This window comes from Scyliorhinus torazame, chromosome 5 (genome assembly GCF_047496885.1).
Source record: "Scyliorhinus torazame isolate Kashiwa2021f chromosome 5, sScyTor2.1, whole genome shotgun sequence".
NCBI lineage: Eukaryota > Metazoa > Chordata > Chondrichthyes > Carcharhiniformes > Scyliorhinidae > Scyliorhinus > Scyliorhinus torazame.
In genome coordinates, this window is record NC_092711.1 from 249,388,422 (window position 1) to 249,413,566 (window position 25,145).

The 25,145-nt window shown below is 45.9% G+C and overlaps 1 protein-coding gene across 1 annotated transcript in view; it reads left to right on the plus strand.

Annotated features, from left to right (window-relative positions):
* The window catches only part of LOC140421029 (uncharacterized), a 278,045-nt gene that overhangs the window by 66,690 nt on the left and 186,210 nt on the right, over positions 1-25,145 (plus strand). The window contains exons 8-9 of the mRNA XM_072505325.1: positions 8,568-8,706; positions 12,997-13,065. Coding sequence (XP_072361426.1) covers positions 8,568-8,706; positions 12,997-13,065 — 208 coding nt within the window. The remainder of the gene's footprint in view (positions 1-8,567; positions 8,707-12,996; positions 13,066-25,145) is intronic.

The window sequence follows — 25,145 nt, forward strand, 5'->3', positions numbered from 1 at the left end:
CCAGAAAACCATCCAATATACACTCCAGGAATTTTGCCACTACTGTATTGTTAATAATTTGATTTGCCCAATCTATATGCAGATTAAAGTCACCCATAATGTTCCTTCTATCAATGATGTAACAGCGATATCAGCAGTCAGATGACCAAGAGGATTCAAGAGAACCAGGCATAGAGTAATCTGTGTCTTGAATACATTGTGCTTCACATGAGGTCCACATAAATACTTCTCAAATCATTTGAAATTAAACTATCCTGACTATTACCAGTCTTTCATGAAGGCAGCAAAGCCTCATCAAGGTACAAGAAGCTAAAAGACACTGAAGCTCGGCAACAACATTGAAACATGGTCGCAGTGCTGGATGCCGTGTGACCATAGATTGGTGACCAATGAGTGACTAAAGAGAACTGACTTTGCAGCAACAATGATAAGAAGTGAAAAGTACCATGGAGAGGCCACAATGTGAATACCTGCTACTGAATAGCCTCTTCCCCCTTCCAAAGCCCTTCCAACACATTAAGGCTCTGCAGCAAGGACAATGGTCATAGCTTTGGAAGAGATAATTTGAATGGTACTGAATGGCTTCAGGATTACAAGGGAAAACTGAGAAACACCAGGGGCGGGATTCTCTGTCGGCAGGATCCTCTGCTATGCCGGCAGTGCACTCCTGCAGGTTTTTGTGGGGGTGGCCACAATGGGAGAACCCATTGGCTGGCTGCCAGGACGGAAGATCCCAGCGGAGGCGCGCCGCACCAGAAAATGGCGGGACGGAGAATCCCGCCCCAGGTCTGTACACTTTTATTTACATGAGAGCCATAGCAGAGAATGTCCTCGTGTGGCACGGCATTATACGACAAAATTATAGAGGCCTTTGTTAAGTACTTCAGCCCCAAGAGACTAGATTATAGAAAGAGAAAGATTCAATCAGAAGAGCCAAAGGCCAAGGTAATCCATTGATTCCATCATTAATGACGTATTAGTTGGTACAGTTGGCAAGTACCTGTGGTTACACAGCCGTACAGCACAAATTGATGAGAGACTGCATTGTAGTCAGTATCCTCGTTGATGCACTATTCGTTTTGTTACAATCCAAACTGGATCTGATCTTGGAGAAAGCTGAACAGATTGTCAAGCAGGCTGAATTGTGACACCCGAGTTGGAGTGTAATTTGTGGTGATGTTGAGGCTTGAGAGGGATAGATCCAGTACGCAAGCCCTGCCGACCGAAAGTCCATGATAAGGCCTGCCATAACCAACAAAGGGATAAGGGCAACTCTCTTATTCATGTTGAAATGTTCCAGATTCAGCATGTGGACTGCTATTTCTGTGGCAAAACTGGCCATTTTAAACAGTTTTGCAAATCCAAAGCTTCATTCTAGGGAAGATAGCTAGAGAATTTTTCCAACCATTTTGCAGTCCAAGAAATAGGAGATATAACTTCTCAAAATAAGCAAGATACGGCGGATGCTGAAATCTGAAACAAAGAGGATGCTGGGAAAATTCAGCCGGTTTGGCAGCCTCTTTTAGTTGAGAAAGCAGAGTTAACGTTTTGAGTTATTTGACTGTTCATCAGAACTGACGGGGAGGGCGAATGTATTGGAACTCTAAGAGATTGCAACAAAAAGTAGGAAGTCTTTAAATTAATTTACGGGACGTAAGCATCGCTGGCTGGGCAAGCATTTATTGCTCATCCCTATCTGCCTTCCATTTCAGAAGACATTTCACACCACATTGCTGTGGATCTGGAGTCACATGGATATTATTGAACCAGATGGGTTTTTATGACATTTAAAAATGGTTTCAGGAAAATCATTTGATTTTTAATTCCAGATTTTTATTGAATTAAAAGTTTTATCATTTGCCATGGTGGTATTCAAACCCGGCTCCCCAGTTCTTGCCTGGGAGGCTGGGTTACTAATCTGGTGACAATACTACTACACCACTGACTCCCCTACTTTAAGAGCAAAAGACAGATGGCCGAGTATAGGAGGAGTAATGGAGGGGTGGGCGGGGGAAACAACAAAGTAGCATTAAAAGATGAATTTCTGAACTCAGTTAAAGAACCCACAGATTTTGCAACAGCAGCAACACTTGACGTTTGCTCAATAGACAATGAGTCGCTCTTTTATAGAAGCATCATCCACTGGACAACGGCAGAAGATTGCAGCCCTCTCACTTTTTGCAGAAGGGCTAGAAGGTGTGGAAATAGAAGGCATGAAAAAGATTGTGACCATCACAACCCTTACAGTCAAGTCTTCATAATGATTACAGCCCAGTTACTGGTAATCACCGAAAGCTCCAATCCCACTCCGACAATGTGTTTTTCTTCCAGGAATCTCAGACGAGCAACTGCATATTGCCACAACGGCCTCCAAGAGAGCCGAGAACACTATTGAAATTGAAGACTCGCGTGACAGTGACTGTGTGTGTGTGGGGGGTGGGGGGGGGGAGGGGGGGAGAAAGTCCGATACAAATTGTAAATGGTACAAGAGGTTTGCATAAGGAAAATATAATATAATTAGTTTAAAAATAATGTAACAATTTGAGATTATTCTTGGGGAGAGATATAGAGTATTAAATTAATGGATATGTTAATGAGACTGATATTAATGATAGAATGATGACATCAGCAATCAAATGACCAAAATCTTCCAAGAGAGCTAGGTGCAGAATAGTCTGTGACCTGAATACCACATGCTTACCCTGAGGTCTTTGTAAATAGTTCTGAATAAATCATTTGAAGTTAAACTATACCGACTATCTCAAGTCTGTTATCGGAGAAGCAAAGCCTCATCAAGGTACAGTAAGCCAAGAAGACATGGTAACAGTAAAACCATACTACAGCTTGGCAACAACATCGAAACAATCTTCGGGTAAAGAAGGAGATAGTGAAGTTATAGGGCATGAAATAATTGGACTAGGATATACAGATGGACCTATATTAAAATGATACATTATTTGATGGTAGTTTCAAATTAAACAGCAAACCGAAAAATAGAACTACTTATGAAGCAGAGAAGTTGAGATTTTTGCAGCATAGGAGTTTCTGTGCAGTACAGATGGAGAACCTGGGGGCTGAAAACTGAGGTGCTACAGTAGCATCACACATCAGAATATAATTACAGTGTAACGTTTGTATTATAAGTGGAAGTTTACAGGGGAACAAAGTAAAAATGGCAAACAGTTGACAATAATTACAGGTAAATAAAGTTTTGCAGACGGTAAATGTCCACAGATGTCAGGCTGTATGTAACGAATCATCCTCCCACCCCCAAGAGGCAGGAGAGAGTCGTTACCCTTATGGTGACAGGTTTTGTGCAGTGCAAATGTTTTGCCCATGGGAGGTGGGCCATATCGTTAACATATTTAAATCAGCTATCACAATACAAATGGTAGTGTTATTTAAAGATTGACAATTGCCAGCAGGCTTTCCTAGTTTGCCAGCTTCCGCTGGGCCCTTGACGAGGCTGTGAGCCTCCCTGCTGCCGATTATGGCCGCTCTCTGACTTCTGTTGCAATTGGCTACCCCCTCCTCCATCCCACAAAAGCCCAAATCTGACATGCTCTCCCTTGCAATTGTTGGGGAGTTATTCCAAAACATCCCAGCTGTGGTTTCTTGCCACTGATCTTTCTGCCTGACACATGGCTAGGTTGTCAAATTGGCCTTCTGCAGGACAAGAAATGGAGGGAAATTATTTTTATGAGATCTTGTTGTTAAATTCCACAGTATCCCTGCCCCCCAATCTTACCAGTTTCTTCCCATGTTATCGTACTCCCCTCTGAATGTAGAGACAATACCAGTTCAATCTGCAGGTGATGCTGTAAATCTCACAGTGGTAAAGCTAAGATATGAAGTTATTGATATTGCTAATGAACCTCCTGAATCTTCTTGAAGCTCCGCACTTAATCACAATTCTGCAACATTATCTTTGTTGTGGAATGTGAATGACTGGTTGACTTCCAGAAGCCTAGCTAAACCTTTTGACAAAAGCTCGATTTTCAGTAATGCATTGGATGAGGGAGTTGAAGGGTGGGTCAGTAAATTTGCAGATGAACAAAGATTGGTGGAGTTGTGGATAATGAGGTGGGCTGTTGTCGGCTGTAAAGAGACATAGATAGGATGCAGAGCTGGGCTGAGAAGTGGCAGATGGAGTTTAACCCTGAAAAGTGTGAGGTTGTCCATTTTGGAAGGACAAATATGAATGCGGAATACAGGGTTAACGGTAGGGTTCTTGGTAATGTGGAGGAGCCGAGCGATCTTGGGGTCTATGTTCATAGATCTTTGAAAGTTGCCACTCAAGTGGATAGAGCTGTGAAGAAGGCCTATGGTGTGCTAGCGTTCATTAGCGGAGGGATTGAATTTAAGAGCCGTGAGGTGATGATGCAGCTGTACAAAACCTTGATAAGGCCACATTTGGAATGCTGTGTGCAGTTCTGGTCGCCTCATTTTAGGAAGGATGTGGAAGCTTTGGAAATGGTGCAAAGGAGATTTACCAGGATGTTGCCTGGAATGGTCTTGCGAGGAAAGGTTGAGGGTGCTAGGCCTTTTCTCATTCGAACGGAGAAGGATGAGGGGCGACTTGATAGAGGTTTATAAGATGATCAGGGGAATAGATAGAGTAGACAGTCAGAGACTTTTTCCCCAGGTGGAACAAACCATTACAAGGGGACATAAATTTAAGGTGAATGGTGGAATATATAGGGGGGATGTCAGAGGTAGGTTCTTTACCCAGAGAGTAGTGGGGGCATGGAATGCACTGTCTGTGGAAGTAGTTGAGTCGGAAACATTAGGGACCTTCAAGCGGCTATTGGATAGGTATATGGATTACGGTAGAATGATGAGGTGTAGATTAATTTGTTCTTAATCTAGGACAAAAGTTCGGCGCAACATCGTGGGCCGAAGGGCCTGTTCTGTGCTGTATTTTTCGATGTTCTATGTTCAAGTGGACTCCACCCCACCATCATCCTAAACTAAAACATATCAGTCACTTTCTGCCATTGAGCAATTCTCTTGTACATTGTGCTCTGCTCACTCTGCATGTTGGCCAAAGCTGTAAATGGAAAGCAGGAAATTAATAATTGAGGATAGAAGACAAAGAAAACAAAAGCTAGAAAATCGACAACAAAGTAGTTATCTGGTTATTCGTAGTCTGTGCTTCACTGCAAGGAGTTAGTAAATAAGGTAGCATAATAGACCTATTGAAAAAAGAAAGTCATTTGGCCCATCATGTCAACACTGACTCTTCAAATGCACATTTAACCTAGTGCCATTATCCTGCATTTTCCCCGCAACCCTGCAAATTGTTTCTATTCAAATAATCATCTAATGCCCTCCTGAATGCCACGATGGAACCTGCTTCTGGACCCAAACCGCTTACTGTATCATAAAGCTTTTTCTCACACAGCATTTAAGGAAGTCAAGAATGGCCTTCTGGTACAGGGCTTTCCGATGGAATAAAGTAATAAATACAGGAAAGGACTGCAATATTTGTTAGAGAAACAGTCATAGGTAAGGGGAGGGATGATATGCTAGAAGAAACATCAGAGAAAAGCTACATCAGTTGAATTGAGGACATAAAGGGACAATCGTAAGGCTGGGAGTACATTGTCAGAGGGAGATAGAAGAACAGACATATAGTCAATTTGTTTAAAGGTGCAGAAACAATTGTAATGGTAGGGAATTTCAACTACCCACTATTAACTGAGATAAATTCATTGTAAAAGGTACTGAAGGCTGTGAAGTTTTGAAATAAATTCAGGAGAATGCTTTAAATCAGTACTTAATCAAGCACAAGAAAAGGGCCAGTTTACAAATTTTATTTAGGAAATCAATTGAGGCAGTTGGAAGGGGTATCGGTGGGAAAGCATTATGGTGACAGTAGTCATAGTTCAGTTATATCTAATGTAGTTATGGAAAAGACCAACACTAAAAATTTTAAATTGGGGAAGGTCAATTTTATTAAGCTAAGATGATTTGCCAAAAATAGATTGAAAACAGCTTCTTGAAGGTAAATTAGTATCACATCAGTGTGAGTCACTTAAGTAGATGGTACTGAGAGTTCAGAACAAATATGTTCCCACAAAGCCACACCTGGATGTTAGAGAGCAGTCAAGGTAAGATAAAGTAAAACGGTAGAGATCATGTCAGACACTGAAAGCTCAATATTACAGAAAGCCTAGAGGAGTATAAAAGGTGAGGTGACATTAAAAAGAAAATTAGGAAAGCAAAGAGATTACACAAAAACAACGATTGGTGAGTAAAATCAAGGAAGAGTCAAAGATGTTTCATAAATACATAACGAGCAAGAGAATAATTATAATAAAAGTATGGCCAATTAGAGACCACAAAGGTAATTTGTGTGAGGAAGCAGCAGCTGTTGCCATGGTTCTTAATGAAGTCTTTCAATAAAAAGTAAGGCTACTATGTCTTTCACATTGCTTCCTCTTCCTATTACTCCAACTTGGTATAAGCCCAATGGTTTCAGCAGAGCTAGAGGCAGACTGCTCGTTCCCTTGCTCTGACAGTTGAGATGCCTCCTGTAGGCTTTGGAGACCATGAGGACCCTGCCAATAACTGCCCCACCTGTATCTGTGCAGGGAAAGACTTGGGTCATTGGAACAGGAGGTAGCATGTATGGCTTGGTCCGGTTGTTTGGGGCTGGGGGAGTGTGAGGGCAAGGGATAAGATGTGGAAATGCCTTGAGAAGGTTCCCTACTGTTATGTGCCTTTTCTTCATCCCTCTCATGGGGCCCACCTGCACATTCCTGCTAGCCAAGAGGTGGAGAGTACTGGGCTGCATGTCAGAGGTGTTGAGCCATTAAGCTGAGGCTTATCCCATCCTGCATAAAGTAGTGATCAGATTGTGTGGGCCCATTGGTCTTGACCAGCATGCACTCAGTTGCCTGCTGCACCTGAATCTCCATGCAGGTGGTTACTCTTTCCAAGTAGACATCAGCATAAAGGCTTGAGACATGATGGCACTCTTGCTTGAGATAGATTCTTCCAATCTCCTTCCAGGAGTGTGACCCGCTTCTGGAAATACTGACAGACACACAGGCATTCCTCATTGATATTCCCCAAGTTCTCATTTCATTGATGTCTTATATCCAGCTGAACAGAGATTGGAGTGCCCTGTGCCTTCTAACTGAGATCCTCCACTACTGTCCCTTTTGCCAGCATCTGCCCTCGTTCACATGTGATGTGTGCCTCACTATGTGACAACTTAGCTATCTCCAGTCCAGTATCCACGAAGGTGTGTTTATCTGGGCTGGTGGAGGATGTGCATGAAGCATGTGATGATGCATCCTTAGTGAGGACACCTTGGCCTGGTCATTCAGCAGCTTCTCTGTCACACATCAAAGATCTGAGATGAAAAACATAAATTGGTGCTGGCATGTAGAAGACTGTCAATAATCAGGTTCCTGGGTTTTACAAAACAAGAAATAGTGTCTCAAACCAAAAATAATTAATCTTTATAAAGAAATTTGTGGACTACAGGAATTTATCAATGGACAGTTCAGGTGAACAATGGATGAAATACGATGTAGTGAAGAGAATCGTACAATTTTATCAGACACGGGGGTGATATTGGGCAGCCGAGCCACGAGTGGGTCAATTGAGGCCCTTAATACCTACCTAGAGCCTCATCATGCTAACCAACAGGAGATAACCTTGCCAAGCAGCAGGCTAAGCAGGTTTTCCTGCATGCCCTGCATCCATCAAGGGTCTCCCCCACCCAGTCACTTACCAAATCATGGATCCAATGTTTCATGCCACCATCCTGAAGTGCTGGCGAGCTGTTGGCCTCTGATTGGCTGGCAGCTCTCTGATTGTGGGATTTCCTGATCTCAATGGGAGGAAATCCCACCACCAGAAATGACTGCTGGGCATCTAGTATTCCCCTCAGTGATCTCCCCAGTGACATTTTAGACAGGCGCACAGGGAATCTGGCACCTATAATTCAAGCCATAGGGCAGAATTAGATAGTTTTTCCACCAAGTGCAGGCTCAGGCAAGAGAACAAGCATGTTGCACGCTGGCTGCACAGCCAGCATTTCTTGCCAGATAATCCAGCACTTGGTGCAAAAGAAATGGAGCCGTGATCCATGCCGTCATGCTGGTGGGTGGGGCCAGAAAAAGCCGGCAACATCGAGAATTCCAAGATCGGGGCATCCTTCAAAAAGATGAAGACCCCCCCGCCCGATGCACACAAACAATCTCGCCTGTCTTGATGTGACATTTACATTTAAATCTTTGTTGGAAAGTCAATCTGTTAAATCTGGCTAGGACATCTGGACATAGATCAGGAGATGGAAAACTACCATAGAAAATGATCCATATCAAACCACTCAAAGTTAACTTCTGGAATGGCAAATAAAGTGCCATTTATACTGTCCGATTAACTCATAATCTGTGTCCATAAGCTGGTCGAACATTGAGAAATGGAACAAAATTATGGTTCTTCTAACTAATCACAGTTATAATTCAGAATTACATGTTTTTATCAATAAATACAAATGTCACAAGTCTATCATTAATGAATCCATTTGATACATCTTATTTTGATAGAGACAAGAATCATTTGAAAGGAAAATGGACCATCAAATTCAAAAACTGCATGAGTTTATTGAGCGTCAAGAAGAGTACGATCATTGCAGAGGGGAGGGTGCACACAGAGAGAGATTTGGTGAACCCCATGCTAGAAGAGGTGACAATTCCGCTTCCAACTCCCTACCTTAGTGTCCCATTACCATCAAAAATAATAAAGTGCATGGTGATTTGTTTAAAATGGTACTAGCCACCTATGTCTCTGTATTTAAAAAATTCTGATTGATTTATGTTTAATTAATTTGTGATTTACTGTTGAATATTTATAGTTGCTATGCAAATAACCATTAGCACATTTATATTGATTGAGAACACTCTCTGCTTAAGATTAAAGTGACAAGAGCGACATGTTGCTGAAGCTTTTTTCAAATGATCAAAACATTTTATACCACGGGAAAAAAGGGTGCCAATTGGTTAACAAGTCAATTGACTGGGTGAGGAATGGGGAACTATCGGCTCCCCAAGCTACCTGGTAATTCAAAAAAGGTGCAAGGCTTGAAAATATTTTTCTGTTGCAGAGAACAGGTCTCTGCATTTGAATGTATGGTGCTTGTAGCAAGTGTAAATGAACCTGGATGAGTGTAGCTCCAACATTACTCAAGAAGCTAGACACCATCCAAGACAAAGCAGCCCACTTGAGTGGCACCTCATCCACCACCACCTAAAACATTCACTCTCTGCACCATCGACACACAGTGGCAGCAGTGTGTATCATATACGAAGTGCACTGCAGCAACTTGAAAATGTCATTTAACAGCACCTTCCAAACTTGCAACCTCTCCCACTTAGAATGACAAAGACAGCAGATGCATAGGAGCACACCACCTGCAAGTTCCCTTGCAAACCACACACCATCTTGACTTGGAACTACATCACCATTCCTTCACTACCGCTGGATCAAAATATTGGAACTCACTTCCTAACAGCATTGTAGGTGTACTTACATCAGATTGACTGAAACCGTTCAGGAATGCGGCTGACCACCACCTTCTCGAGGACAATTAGGGCTGGGAAACTAATGGTGGCTTTGGTCGCAACACCACCATCCCTTGAAAGAATAATAAAAAATTACAGAGTACAAATAAATTACTTTTTCTCTTGGAGGAAGTGTTTTGGGTCTTTGACTGGTGAGAAGTGACGAGATAAAGGACAGGTGTTGCATTTACTTTATTTGCATAGAAAGGTGCCCTAGGAAAGGGAGAGTGTGACTGGGGTGACTGAAGAATGGTCCATGGTGTCACGGAGAAAATGGTCCCTTCTAACTGCAGAAAGGAGTGCAGGGGGAAATGTTTTTGCTGGTGGCAGAGGAGGCTTCATTGAATATGGAGGTTACTGAATGGAAGATGAGGATAAGGAGAATCAGTCATGATTTTGGGAAGGAGGAGAAGTGGTGAGAGCGGAAGTGTTTGGAATAGATTGGACATAGTGGAGGGTCCTGTTACCCAAGTAGTGGGGGGGCGGAATCCTCGGTTGAGGAAAAAGGAGATATATTAGAAGTGCTGGAATGGGAGGTTGCACCATCTGAACAGATACAACGGGAAGACTGAGAGAATGAAATAGAGGCCTTACAGAAGGCAAATATGAGGAAGTGTAGTCAAAGTAGCTGTGGGAGTCTATGGTGGGCTTGTAATGAATAGTAGTTGATAGCTTATCCCCAGTAATGGAGACAGAAGTCCAAGGAAGAAAAGGGAAGAGTCAGAGATGGACCAGGTGAAGGTGAGAAAAGGGTGGAAATTGGAAACAAAGTAAATGAAATTTTCCAGTTCATGGAAAGAGCAGGAAGCAGCACCAATACAATCATCACTATGCTGGAAGAAGACATGAGGGAGGGTACCTGTGTATGACTGGAACACAAGGACTGTACCAAATATCACACCAAAAAGACAGGCACAGCTAAGACCCATGCCACTCACAGCAACACATTTATTTGGAGTAAGTGAATGGAGTTGAAGGAGGAGTTGCTTAATGTGAGAAAAAGTTCAACCAGTCAGAGGAGGGTGTTGGAGGATGGAGATTGGTTGGACTTCTGTTCAGGAAGAAACAGACAGCTCTTACACTATTGTGGTGGGAGATAAAGATGTAAAGGAATAGGATACCTTGAAGAAGAGGAGACAGTTAGGGCCAGGAAACATAAAACTTGTGAAGTAACGTAGGGATCAGAAAAATCACATGTAGGTAGGAAGAGATTAGACCAAGGGAGAAAAATAGAGTAGCAATTTAAAACAGCAGGAAAATGCTTGCCCAAGACAGTCCTGTTTATGGATTTTGGGAAGGAGCTAGAGGTGAGCTGGTTGGGCTTAGGCTGAGGTTGGAAGTTGTGCAGGGAAAGATCTCCAGAAGAGATGAGGTCAGTGACAGTCCTGGATACAATGGCTTGATGTTCAGTCGGGCCATCGTCCAGGAGGAGGTAGAGGTCAATATGCTAGCTATCAATGGCAACAAGGGTGCAGATCACCTCACTGACCCACAATATTGGGATCTCCATCCCTAGCACTCACCCATTCCCAAAGGATTGGTGCATCGCCTTACTTCACCAACATGTACACTTATACAGGAAGTTGCAACTGAAGTTATTGAAGTCAATATGTGTGCAGTGTCCACTAGAGAGATGAGACACTGCCCATAAGCTTCACTTGAGCAGTGCAGCAAGCTTTAGACATAGAAGTCAAAATGGGAATGGAATGGAGAATCAAAGCGGCCAATAGCAGTGATACCACATACAGAATAGGAAGGAAAACAGGTGATAGGGATGAAAGAAGAATGAACAATGTGTCAGAAGAGAAACACTAAAATGGGAAGCAGTGGGGGAGGAACATGTTTGGTGGTGGGATCACGTTGCATTCAGTGGAAATGACATAAAATGATCTGTTGATTGTGGAGACTGAAAGAGTACAAGTTGACGACAAGGCTCGATTCTGGAAGGGGAAGAAGAGGTACAAGGGCTGAAGTACTGAAGGGCTGAAATAGATCAGACTCAATTGAATCTTTGAATGATTACAGCACAGCACAGGGCAATGTTGCTCATTAAGTTCATAACAGCACTGTTTGAGCTACTCACCTGGTTCCACGCCTTTCCCTGTCTTCCATGGAGCCCTGCAATTTTTTTCTCTCTAAATAATTATCCAGTTTCCTTTTGAAAGCCACAATTAAATCTGCTTCCGCCACATGTTGAGGCGTTGGATTTCAGATCCTAACTATTTGCTGTGTAAAACAAAAAAATGTCTTCACGTTGCCTCTGGTTCCTTTGCCAATCACCTTCAATGAGTATCTTCTGGTTCTCAACCCTTCCACTGATGGGAACAGCTTTTTCATGATTTTGATTGCCTGTATCAAATATCCTCCTAACCTTCTCTTCTTTAAAGACAACAGACCTTGCTTTCACAACCTATCATCGGAACTAAAGTCTCACATACCCAGAACCAATCTTGTGAATCTTTTTTGCATCCTGTCCAGCCCCTTTCCATCCATATTGGACACAATACTCCAACTGAGGCCCAATTAATGTTTTATAAAGATTCACAAGAGCAGATTTGCTTTTGTACTCTATGCCTTTAGTTTTAAAGCCCAGACTGATATATTAACCCCCTTTTTTAAGGTGCTCTGCCACCTTCAATGATTTGTGCACATATACCCACTAATGTTTCTGTTCCAGCAACCCTTTGTATCATTTATTTTATATTGCTTTTCCTCATTCTTAACAAATTGTTTCACTTCATGTTTCTCTACATTAAATTTTATCTGCCACATGTCTGCCTTTTCCACCAGCCTGTTATTGGCCTCTTGAAGTCTATCACTATTCTCAAAGTTCATGATACCTCCAGGTTTTGTGTCATCTACAGATGTTGAAATTGTGCTCTGCACACTCAAATCTAGGTCATTAATATAAATCTAGAAAACGAGTGGTCCTAATACTGACCCCGGAGAACCCCCACTGTGCCTCTCCCTCCAGTCTGAAAAACAACTGTTCACCACCATTCGTTGGCAGACAAACTGCAAGAACTTCAGGTCAGACTGAAAACGGAATACAGCCATTATGCAGTGGAATGCTGGTGGAAATGGAACATGCCGCAATATCTGTGAGTACAAATGCTATTCCAGTGCCAACAATCTCTGAAAATGTTGAGCAAATATGGAACCAGTGCAATCAAAGTGATTTTCCTGACCTGGACTTTAGAGCTATGGAGTAATGATAGCTGAAGGAATCACAAGATATAGAAAGTTGAATGACAGCAAAATCTATCTGGTAGTTGAGTTGCAGGAGAATGGTGTTGTTATTACATAACAGTAAGAAAGATTGTGTGCTATTTCACTTAATGTGGGACAATATTTCACAAATATTTTGTTGAGTTTCTCGTCTTTTATTGTGTAATTATCTCTTTCATTTGAACAGGGGTTTCCAAAAAGACAAAGAAACCGGATCCAAGATGCCTGGATGAAAAGTGGGCCCGGCTACACAGGGGTAAGATGTTTGCAATAGACAGAAAGTAGGATCTGAATTTCTCTGGTCCTATGGCGACATGTTGGGTAGTGGGTGGTGTAATATGGTGGGGGAAGGAGTTGAGACAAGAACCTGATTATTCTCGCTACCATGGCATTCAAGCGGTGGGCAGCTTTGCAGTGAAACAGAGTTGGCATAAATGGGTCTTTTGCTGATTGGCAGGATTTGATGAGTGGTTGCCTCAAGGATCAGTTTTTACAATTCATGTAAATTACTTGGATGAAGAGACCAAAGATGCGGTTGCTAAATTTGCTGTCAACGCAAAAGAAAGCAAATTGTGAAGAAGACATAAGGAGGCTATAAAGGAACATTATTACTAGGTTAAATGAGTAGGCAAAATCTGGCAAATGGAGAATAATGTGGGCAAATGTAAAATTGTCCAGTTTGGCAGGAAGAATAAAAATAAGCTTATTATCTAAAAAGTGAGAGGTTGCAGTGCAGAGGGACCTGGAGTCCTAAGTGCAGTGTTTTTCAAACTTTTATTTCCCACAACCCACTTTTGCCAACTGGCTGACCTTCGGGACACCTGCCAGCAGACCTTCGCAACCCACGTTGGCCAACCTTAGCGACACATACTATGTTCGCTTACCTTTAATGTGAAAGTGCCATCTTCATCTTTGTGAGAGTGGAAAATTCAACCTTGCATATGTAGGTCTTCGTGAAGGGCAATAACAACAAAATGCTTCTTTTACTCAGCACTGGACACTCCTGGGAGATGCTACTCCAGAATGCTGACAGCCTCATGGACTTTTTTTAATGTGTTGTCACAGCATTTTTCATTTGGAATCAGCTGTAAGTTAATAATTGACTCCGGGGTCTCAACCGTAAAAGGAACTTTTCACCTATCCCGACACTTTTAAAATCTAAAACGTTTCTCATTTGCCAGTATTTCTCTTCATATAACACACAAGGGCCTTGTGTCCTTATTTGCATTGGCACCATTGACAAAACCATACCTCAAGAAACCAGCTTTATACTGCTTTGTTTCAAAGTTAAGTTTATCTTTGCAGGCTGTTCACCAGAGGCCCTGGAGCTCTGTAGAGCTACCACTTGCACTGTGCTGTCCTGCCGTGGATTCTCCTGACCAGCTTTCTTCAGATTAAGATGTGAAATCCTGGCCAGTAGTAACACTGCCTATTTGTGCCTCTGGCTGTCTCCTCCTTGTAACAAAATGTTTCATCTTCATAGTCCTCTTGCCTTGCTTGCTAGCAATTAGAAAAGCATTCCTCCATGATTTGGCACCAAAATCGTGTACTTACAGAGCGCTTGATGTCAAGTGTACGTGCAGGGCGTGGGACCTGGTCACTGCTGCTGCTTATTGTCAGAAGACTGCGCACAGCCTCATTTTATTCTCATTTAAAAGCCGGTAGCAGCCTCTGTTCTCAATGCTAGCAGCCATTGGGCCCTTCTCTCACGATCAGGACGATTGCGGGACCACTATGCAACCCTCTTGACACCCGCCCGCAACCTAGCTGCGGGTCGCGACCCGCACTTTGAAAAACCCTGCCCTAATGCTTGAATCTCAAAAGGCTAATATACAGTACAGTGAGTAATTAGCAAACTAATATAATGGCCATTATGGAGACATGGATTTCAGAAGGGCAGGAATGGTTGTTAGATGTTCCAGGGTTTAGATGTTTTAAGAAGAATAGGGAGGGAGGTAAAAGAGATGGGGGAGTCCCACTGTTAATTAGAGAGTGCATCACAACTGCAGAAAAGGAGGTAGTCGATGAGGGGTTGTCTACTGAGTCAGTATGGGTGGAAGTCAGAAACAAGAAAGGAGCAGTCATTTTATTGGACATTTTCTATAGACCCCCCAATAGCAGCAGAGAGATGGAGGAACAGATTGGATGGCAGATCTTGGAAAGGTGCAGAAGTAACAGAGTTGTTGTCATGGGTGACTTCAACTTCCCTAATATTGACTGGAACCTCCTTAGTGCAAATGGTTTAGATGGAGCAGATTTTGTCAGGTGTGTCCAGGAAGGATTCCTGACTCAATATATAGATAGGCCGACTAGGGGGAGGCCATATTGGATTTGGTGCTTGGCAACAAACCAGGCCAGGTGTCAGATGTCTCGGTGGGAGAGCATTTCGGTGACAGTGACCTTGACCTTTACCATAGTCATGGAGAGGGATAGGAACAGACATTATGGGAAGGTATTTAATTAGGGGAGAGAAAATTATACTGCTATTAGACTGGAGCTGGGAGCATAAATTGGGAACAGATGTTCTCAGGGAAATGCACAACAGTAATGTGGGGGTTGTTTAAGGAGCACTTGCTCTGAGTGCTGGATAGTTTTGTCCCACAGAGACAAGGAAGGAATGGTAAGGTAAAGAAGCCTTCGATGACAAGAGAAGTGGAGATTCTAGTCAAGAGGAAGAAGGATCTGGCATGGCTTAGAGGGTTATAAGATAGCCAGGGAGGAACTCAAAACTGGACTTAGGAAGCTAGAAGGAGGCATGAAAAAGCCCTAGCAGGAAGGATTAGGGAAAACCCCAAGGCGTTCTACACTTTTGTGAGAAATAAGAGGATGATCAGAGTGAGAGTACGGCTGATCGAGGATAGTGGAGGGAACTTGGGCCTAGAGTTTGAGGAGATAGGGGAGACCCTAAATGAATATTGTGCTTCAGTATTCACTCAAGAGATGGACCTTGTTGCTCGTGAAAACACCATGAACCAGGTTAATAGGCTCGAACAGGTTGATATTAAGAAGGAGGATGTGGTGGAAATTTTGAAAAGCATCAGGATAGACAAGTCCCCTGGGCCAGGCGGGATATACCCACGGTTACTACGGGAAGCATGAGAGGAGATTGCTGCGGCGTTGGCGATGATCTTTGCGTCCTCACTCTCCACTAGAGCAGTACTGGATGATTGGAGGGAGGCGAATGTTGTTCCCTTGTTTAAGAAAGGAAATAGGTAAATCCCTGGGAATTACAGACCAGTCAGTCTTACGTCTGTGGTGAGCAAAATACTGGAAAGGATTCCGAGAGATAGGATTTATGATTATTTAGAAAAACATAGTTTGATTAAAGATAATCAGCATGGCTTTGTGAGGGGCAGGTCATGCCTCACAAGCCTCATTGAATTCTTTGAGGATGTGACGAGACACATTGATGAAGGGCGGGCAGTGGATGTGCTGGATATGGATTTCAATAAGGCATTTGATAAGGTTCCCCATGGTAGGCTCATTCAGAAAGTCAGGGGGCATGGGATACAGGGAAATTTGGCTGTCTGGATACAGAATTGGCTGGTCGAAAGAAGACAGCGAGTGGTAGTGGATGGGAAGTATTCCACCTGGAGGTCGGTGACCAGTGTTGTCCCGCAGGGATCTGTTCTGGGACCTCTGCTCTTTGTGATTTTTCTAAATGACTTGGATGAGGAAGTGGAAGGGTGGGTTAGTAAGTTTACTGATGACACGAAGATTGGTGGAGTTGTAGATAGTGTTGAGGGCGATTGCAGGTTACAACAGGACATTGACAGGATGCAGAGCTGGGCTGAGAAGTGGCAGATGGAGTTCAACCTAGATAAATGTGAAGTGATTAATTTTGGAAGGTCGAATTTGAATGCTGAATACAGGGTAAAAGGCAGGATTCTTTGAATTGTGGAGGAACAGAGGGATCTTGTGGTCCACGTACATAGATCCCTCAAAGTTGCCACCCAGGTTGATAGGGTTGTTAAGAAGGCGTTTGGTGTGTTGGCTTTCATTAACGGGGGATTGAGTTTAAGAGCTGCAAGGTTTTGCTGCAGCTTTATAAAACCCTGGTTAGACCACATGAAATATTGAGTCCAGTTCTGGTCGCCTCATTATAGGAAGGATGTGGATGCTTTGGAGAGGGTGCAGAGGAGATTTACCAGGATGCTGCCTGGACTGGGGGGCATGACTTATGAAGAAAGGTTGAGGGAGCTAGGGCTTTTCTTACTGGAGCGAAGAAGGAAGAGAGGTGACTTGATAGAGGTGTACAAGGTGATGAGAGGCACGGATAGAGTAGATAGCCAGAGACTTTTCCCCAGGGCGGAAATGACTGTCACAAGGGGACATAACTTTAAAATGATTGGTGGAAGGTATAGGGGATATGTTAGAGGTCGGTTCTTTACACAGTGAGTGGTGGGTGCAAGGAATGCACTACCAGCGGAAGTGGTGGAGTCAGAGTCATTAGGGACATTTAAGTGACTCTTGGACAGGCACATGGACAGCAGGAAATTGAAGGGGTGTAGGTTAGGTTGACCTTAGATTAGGATAAGTGGTCGGCACAACATCGTGGCCGAAAGGCCTGTACTGTGCTGTTATGTTCTATGTTCTAATGTTACCATTTATCATGAGATGCACTGATTATAAAAGTACGGAGGTTATGCTTCAGTTGTACAAGGCTTTAGTGAGACCACATCTGGAATATTGTGTACAGTATTGGTCTCATTATTTAAGAAAATATGTAAATGCGTTGGAATCAATACAGAGAATGTTGACTAGACTAATATCAGTAATGGCCAAGTTGTCTTATGAGGAAAGGTTGGAAAGGTTAGGTTTGTATCCACTAGAGTTTAGAAGAGTAAGAGGCAACTTGATCGAAATATTCATGATCCTGAGAGGTATTGACAGGGTGGATGTGGAGAGGATGTTTCCTCTTGTGGGAGAATCTAGGCGGGATTCTCTGTTGCCCGATATCATCATCAGCGATCGGGCAGAGAATCTCTTCCGACGCCCAAATTGGGGGCGGTGCCGGCTTGATGCTGGCTGCAACAGCGTTGCCGCGTCATCGACAGGCCCTTCCACGATGCTCCGCCCCTAATGGGCCGGGTTCCGGACCGCGCGGTTGACGTCTGGTCTGAGCGGTCGGGTACCCGGCGTGGCGGTGCGGACTGTGTCCAGCGCCGCCACACTCGGCCGGGATCCATGCAGCTGGCCGAGGGGGACTTCCGCGAGGGCTGGGAGGACTGGTGGGCGGTGGCCAGAGGGTGGCCTGTGTGGTCACATTTGGCGGGTCGGGTCCACGCACTGCTGGCATCATGTTGTATGGCGCGACCTTTGCAGGTCGTCGCTGTGCGCATGCGCGGCCAGGGATTCGGTCCTGGAATCAGTGAGGGTTCAGCGCCAATTTTGGTGTCGTAAAACACCCGCAAATTCTCTGTTTCAGCCGCCATTTAGCCGATGATATGGAGAATCCAGCCCTCATATTTAAAATTCAGGGTTCACTCATTTAAAACAGGTAAGGAGAATCTTTTCTCTCAGAGGGCTGTGAGCCTTTGGAACTCTGTTCCCAGAAGGCGGTGGAAGCAGAATATTTGAATATTTTTAAGGCAAAGTGAGATAGATTCTTACTCAACAAGGGATTGAAATATTATTGGGATAGACTGGAATATGGAGTTGATCAGCCATGATCTTACTGTATCACGGAGTAGGCTCGAGGAGCCAAGTGGTCTACTCCTGCAGCGGGACGGAGAATCCCTCCCCCTGTCAGATTAATGCTGAATCTCTGAAAGCCTTGTGCAGAAATTGTTGTTCAGCTCACAACTTCCAGAGAACCATCTCCAAACTGACTGCCACCACACATGGCCCCTCCCATTACTACATCATCTTTATCCCACTCAAATCCCATGATCTAATTTCTTCAGTATTAAGTCAATGAGCGGAATTATCCGTCCCACCAGCCCTGTTTTCTTGTGCGGTGTGCCCTCGCTGGCAGCGGGATTCTCTGTTCCCACAGCCGGCCAATGGAATTTCCCATTGTGGGCCACTCCACTCCGTCGGGAAAGGCGCGGCTATGTGTGCTTGCTGGAGGGGCGGAGGACCCTGCTGATGGAGAATCCCACAGAATGTCTCTAATTGTCTACGCCCCAGAAACCGTTACAAAAACCCATTAGACCACTCCTAAGCATGGCTCGAAATGATGATCTCACTTTTACAACATCTTAATATCACCTTTTGTAGCTCAATGTCTGTTTCTTTTAAACCAGAATTTTTCAAAATATATTACTGCCAAAGATATATACGCACCCTACCCCAGGCATTTAAAACCATCATTGCACCAGATTCATATAATACAATACATTAGTCAATTTCTTACATTCATCATACTTCTTATGACTGAAGAATCTGATTCGAGATTGGCGTAAACATCAACAGAACTGGCAGTTTATGTTGTCATTGCTGGTGCACTGGGAAGGAACCGTCGCAACTGCACAATCCTGGACCTTCCTTTGGGTATATTGGATGTTATGAGTTTGGTATAGATGGTCCTCAATGTATGCTGAACCAAATTTGAATGCTTGCCTCCATATGGGCTCATCACCTGCAATGTTTTACAACGATAAATGGTGTTCAACATAGAGGTTTTTGAGACTTTTGTTTAGGGTGGTCCTTGTATCATTTGTACTGGCCACCTTGTTGTTTGCCTTGAGACAGTTTCCCCATAGAAAATTTGCTTCGCGATTCTGTAATTATTCATGCGCATCCAAGTTGAATTTTATGGAGGGTGGAATCCATGTTGTTGCAACCAGCACGATAAAGGACTTTTGTGTCTGTGATTTTTGTCCTGCTATTGAATTCTCTTGATGGACCTCAGGAGTCTTGGGTTGAAGCTTTCCAGAACTCTGATCTGGCATCTCTACCAGACCCATCATTCATACAGCAAAGTGATAAGGACAATGGCCTGGAAGATTTGATTTTAGTCTTCAATTTAATGCCATGCTGCTTCCACATACAATGAAGGTTGGCCACGGGCAAATCTTGCTTTCTGGAGTGTGGACAGACATCTTCACAGTATCACGGCTTGTTGTTGCACAGAAGGGGTTGCAGAGGGATCAATTATCAGTGGACAGAGATTGGTAGAAGGATTAGAGGAGACAAGAGGGAAATCATTTTCATATAGAGGGAGATTGGCATCTGCAATTCACTGCCTAAGTTTGTGGTTGAGGCTGAAATACTCAACCCATTTAAAGGATATCTGGATCTGCATCTGAAGTTCTACAACCTACAAGAATACAGACCAGACGCTGGAAAATGGGATTAAAATGAGACTCTACTTTCTTTTTTCTCTTTTTTTAGCCAGCGCAGACACAATGGGCTGAATGGCCTTTCTGCACTGTAACATTTCTATGGGTTTTAGAAGAAGGCCTTCAGCCCATTTTGTCTGCACCGACTGTCTGAATGAACAATTGCCTTAGTGCCATTCCTCTGCCTTCTCCCAGTAACCCTGAATATTTTTCTTCCTTTTCAGATAACAGTTTAGTTCCGTTTTGAATGCTTTAATTGAGCCTGCATCTTCCACTCCATAAGTCAGTGCATTCCAACGTTAACCACTTGCTGCGGGAAAATGTTTTCTTCTCATACCACTTTTGCTTCATTTGCCAATTATTTTAAATCTGTGCCCTCTTGTCCTTTTTTTAATATAAATTATTTTTTTTGAATTAAGGGGCAATTTAGCATGGCCAATCTACCTTCCCTGCACATCTTTGGGTGTGGGGGTGAGTCACACGCAGACACGGGGAGAATGTGCAAACTCCACACAGACAGTGACCCGGGGCCAGGATCGATCCCGGGTCCTCAGCGCCGTGAGGCAGCAGTGCTAACTACTGAGCCACTGTGCTGTGCCTTTACTCTCTTGGTCTTGATCCATTCGCGAGTGGGAACAGTTTTTCACCATTTGCATTTTCCATTCAGGATTTTGAGCACATCTGTCAGATTTTCTCTCAGCCTGCTTTTCTTCAAGGAAAATAGTCCTAACTTGTCTAATCTATCTTCATCCCTGGAACCATTCTCATGAATCTTTTCTGCGTTTTTAGCCAAAGCTTTCACATCCTACTGAAAGTGCAGCATCCACAAGATGCACATAACACTTTGGCTGAGGCTTCTCACAGGCAGCCATGTGCCAGAGGCACCTGGACATTGCAGCGGCGCTCCTCAGCATGGCCCAGTCACAGAGCAGGCTAGCAGGCTATGGCTGGGAACGACGGCGGCATTGCCCAGGCGCTGGCCGACATGGCGCAGACACTGGGCAAGGTGGCCCAGTCCCAGAGGGAGGTGGCAAAGTCGCAGCGGAGATGGTCCACTCCCAGTGCTCCATGGCCATGAGTGTGCAGACCCTGGTTGAGACCAGAGCGGGTGTAGATGGGCTTTAGAGCGGTTTCACAGGTCGGCGCAACATTGAGGGCCGAAGGGCCTGTACTGCGCTGTAATGTTCTATGTTCTATGCTCAGCCAGAGTCTCCGACAGCAGACCCGAACCAGCAAGTCCTCAAATGACAGGTGCTGCCGGAAACACGAGTCCTCATGCGGCGTCTCCTTGGCACCTCCCCCTCCTCAGCCTATTGGGCAGCCGACCCTCCAATCTGTGCAGCTGCCACCTGCCCCTCTGCAGCATGGTCCGCTGCTACCCACTCTGCTGCTGCCCGCTCCGCTGCTGCAGCTTCCACCTCCTCTTCGAGCAGTGATGCACGATCAATTGAACAAAGACTAGAGTTGGATACAACTGAAGCTTTATTGCTCTAAGATGTGTGGCCTCTCACAGCAGCTGGCGAAATGGCTGCTGAATGGAGGACACACATTTTTATACTCCGCCTACTGGGCGGAGCCAGCAGGCAGGGATACCGGCGAACCTGTAGTACAGGTCCTACCTTGCATCACCTAATATAGGTGCAACAGTGGTTTACCACATTCACCCCCTGTTAAAATTGAGTCCGGTGGGGGTGGTGAAGAACTATATACAGCACTGAATCTATATTTACAGTATTTGAGCAGAAAAAAAATGTCTTTTGAATTCCGGCGGACCAGTTAGAGGTTTAACCGGTCCGTTGCCTTGATGTTCCGCTGGGAGCGATGTAGTGGTGGCGGCAATGTCGATGCTGGCCCGATGTTCGGTGACTCTGGGAGCGTGCCGAAATCCTCTTCATCCTCGGGCGTGGGCAGGGGAAGGACGGATGGTCCTGGTGGGGTTAATGCTGGGAGCGCCGGGGGAGGGGAGGGTGGCGTCGGGCCGGAGGGGTGTGTGTGTGTGGAACCTGCTGGTGCCAGCTCCCTGAGGGAGACAGTACCCTGGCGGCCGTCGGGGTACGCCACGTAGGCATACATGGGGTTTGCATGGAGCATTGCACCCTCTGTACCAACGGGTCTGCCTTGTGGAGTCGGACGTGCCTACGGAGCAGGACTGGCCCTGGAGCCGCGAGCCAAGTCGGGAGCGACATCCCGGATGCGGACTTCCTGGGGAAGGCAAAAAGACGTTCATGGGGTGTGTTGTTAGTGGCGGTGCACTGCAGTGACCGAATAGAGTGAAGTGCATCAGGGAGGACCTCCTGCCAGCGAGAGGCTGGGGGGTTCCTGGGCCATAGGGCCAGTTGGACGGCCCTCCATACCGTCCCGTTCTCCCTCTCTACCTGCCCGTTTCCCCGGGGTTATAGCTGGTCGTCCTGCTGGAGGCGATACCCCTGCTGAGCAGGAACTGACGCAGCTCATTGTCACGAATGAGGATCCCCTGTCACTGTGGATATAGGCGGGGAAACCGAACAGCGCGAAGATTGTGTTGTGGGCTTTGATGATGGTGGCAGACGTCATATCGGGGCATGGGATGGCAAAGGGGAATCTGGAGTACTCATCGACCACACTGAGAATATACGTGTTCCAGTCGGTGGAGGGGAGGGGCCCTTTGAAATCCACGCTGAATCGTTCAAAGGGGTGGGAGGCCTTCACCAGGCGCACACGGTCCGGCCGGTAGAAGTGCAGCTTGCACTCTGCACAGACCTGGCAGTCTCTGGTGATCGCCCTGACTTCCTCGACGGAGGAGGGCAGATTGCGAGCCTTGACAAAATGGTACAACCGTGTGACTCCTGGGTGTCGCAGGCTGTCGTGCAGGCGCCGGAGTTGGTCTACTTGTGCACTGGCACATGTACCTCGGGATAGGGCGTCTGGGGGCTCGTTGAGTTTGCCGGGGCAATACAAAATCTCGTAATTATAGGTGGAGAGCTCGATCCTCCACCTCAAGATTTTATCGTTTTTGATCTTACTCTGCTGTGTGTTATTGAACATGAAGGCTACCGACCATTGGTCAGTGAGGAGGGTGAATCTTCTGCCGGCCAGGTAATGCCTCCAATGCCGCACAGCCTCAACAATAGCTTGGGCCTCTTTTTCGACGGATGAGTGCCGAATTTCTGAGGCATGAAGTGTGCGGGAGAAGAATGCCACGGGTCTGCCTGCCTGATTGAGGGTGGCGGCTAGGGCGACGTCCGATGCGTCACTCTCTACTTGAAAGGGCAGTGTCTTATCTACTGCGTGCATCCCGGCCTTGGCGATATCGGCTCTGATACGGGCGAAGGCCTGTTGTGCCTCGGCCGCCAGGGAAAAGTGTGTGGACTGTATGAGTGGGCGGGCCTTGTCCGCATAGTTTGGGACCCACTGGATGTAGTATGAGAAGAACCCCAGGCAGCTTTTGAGGGCCTTGGGGCAATGGGGAAGGGGGAGCTCCATGAGGGGGCGCATGAGGTCGGGATCGGGCCCCAGAACTCCATTCTGGACCACATAGCCAAGTATGGCTAAGCGGGTCGTGCTAAACACGCACTTCTCCTTGTTGTAGGTGAGGTTGAGGAGAGTGGCGGTGTGGAGAAATTTGGCAGGGTTGGCATCATGGTCCTCCTGGTCATGGCCGCAGATGGTGATGTTGTCTAGGTACGGGAAGGTGGCCCGCAAACCGTACCGGTCGACCATTCGGTCCATCTCCCTTTGGAAGACCGAGACACAGTTAGTGACGCCGAAGGGAACCTTGAGGAAGTGACAGAGATGACCGTCCACCTCGAATGCAGTGTATGGACGGTCCGATTTACAAATGGGGAGCTGGTGGTCGGCGGATTTGAGGTCTACCGTTGAGAAGACCCGGTACTGTGCAATCTGATTGACCATATCAGATATGCGTGGGAGGGGGTACACGTTGAGCTGCGTGTACCGATTGATGGTCTGGATGTAGTCCACGGCCATTCTGTGTTTCTCCCCAGTTTTAACAACTACCACTTGGGCCCTCCAGGGGCTGTTGCTGGCCTCGATGATGCCTTCCGGAAGCAGCCGCTGGACCTCGGACCTGATGAAGGTCCTATCCTGGGTGCTGTACCGTCTGCTCCTGGTGGCGACAGGTTTGCAATCCGGGGTTAGATTTGCAAATAGAGAAGGCGGATCGACCTTTAGGGTCGCGAGGCCGCACACAGTGAGGGGTGGTAGGGGCCCGCCAAATTTGAGGGTTAGGCTCTGAAGATTGCACTGGAAGTCCAGGCCTAGTAGTAGAGCAGCGCAGAGGTTAAGGAGGACGTAGAGGCGGAAGCCGCTGAATTCTACGCCCTGGACCGTGAGTGTGACCATACAGTACACCCGGATCGCGACGGAATGGGATCCGGAGGCCAGGGAGATTCTTTGGTTGGTGGGGTGTACCGTGAGGGAGCAGCGCCTTACCGTATCCGGGTGTATGAAGCTTTTGGTGCTCCCGGATTCCAGCAGGCAAGATTCATGTGTCCGTTGATTTTCACGCTGGTCGATGCGGTGGCCAGGTTGTGCGGACGAGACTGGTCGATCGTCACTGAGACGAGTCGTGGTCAGTCGTCTGTGGGGTCCACCATACGTAGGAGGGGTGGGCTGCGGGGCTGGGGGGGGCGGGGGGGGGGGGGGGGGTAGGCCTGACTGTTGCGTGAGGCGACCGTCATAGAGAGCGCTAGCTTCTTTGTCTCAGCTAGATTGAGCGTGGCCCCTTCTAACAGTCTTTGGCGTATGAGGTCCGACCCAATCCCCGTAACGAATGCGTCCCGCATAAGGAGGTTCGAATGTTCGGTGGCCGTAACAGCCTGACAGTCACAGTCCAGGATGAGTGGGATAGGGCCCGCCAGAAGTCTTCTATGGACTCACCAGGGAGTTGAGAGTGAGTGGCGAGTACGTGCCTGGCGAAGAGCGTGTTCGTCTTCTGTGCGTAGTTTTCTTTGAGAAGCGCCATTGCGTCGGCGTAGTTCGGGGCGTCCTGGATCAGCGGAAACACGTTGGACCTCAACCTTGAGTACAGGTTCTGTATCTTCTGAGCCTC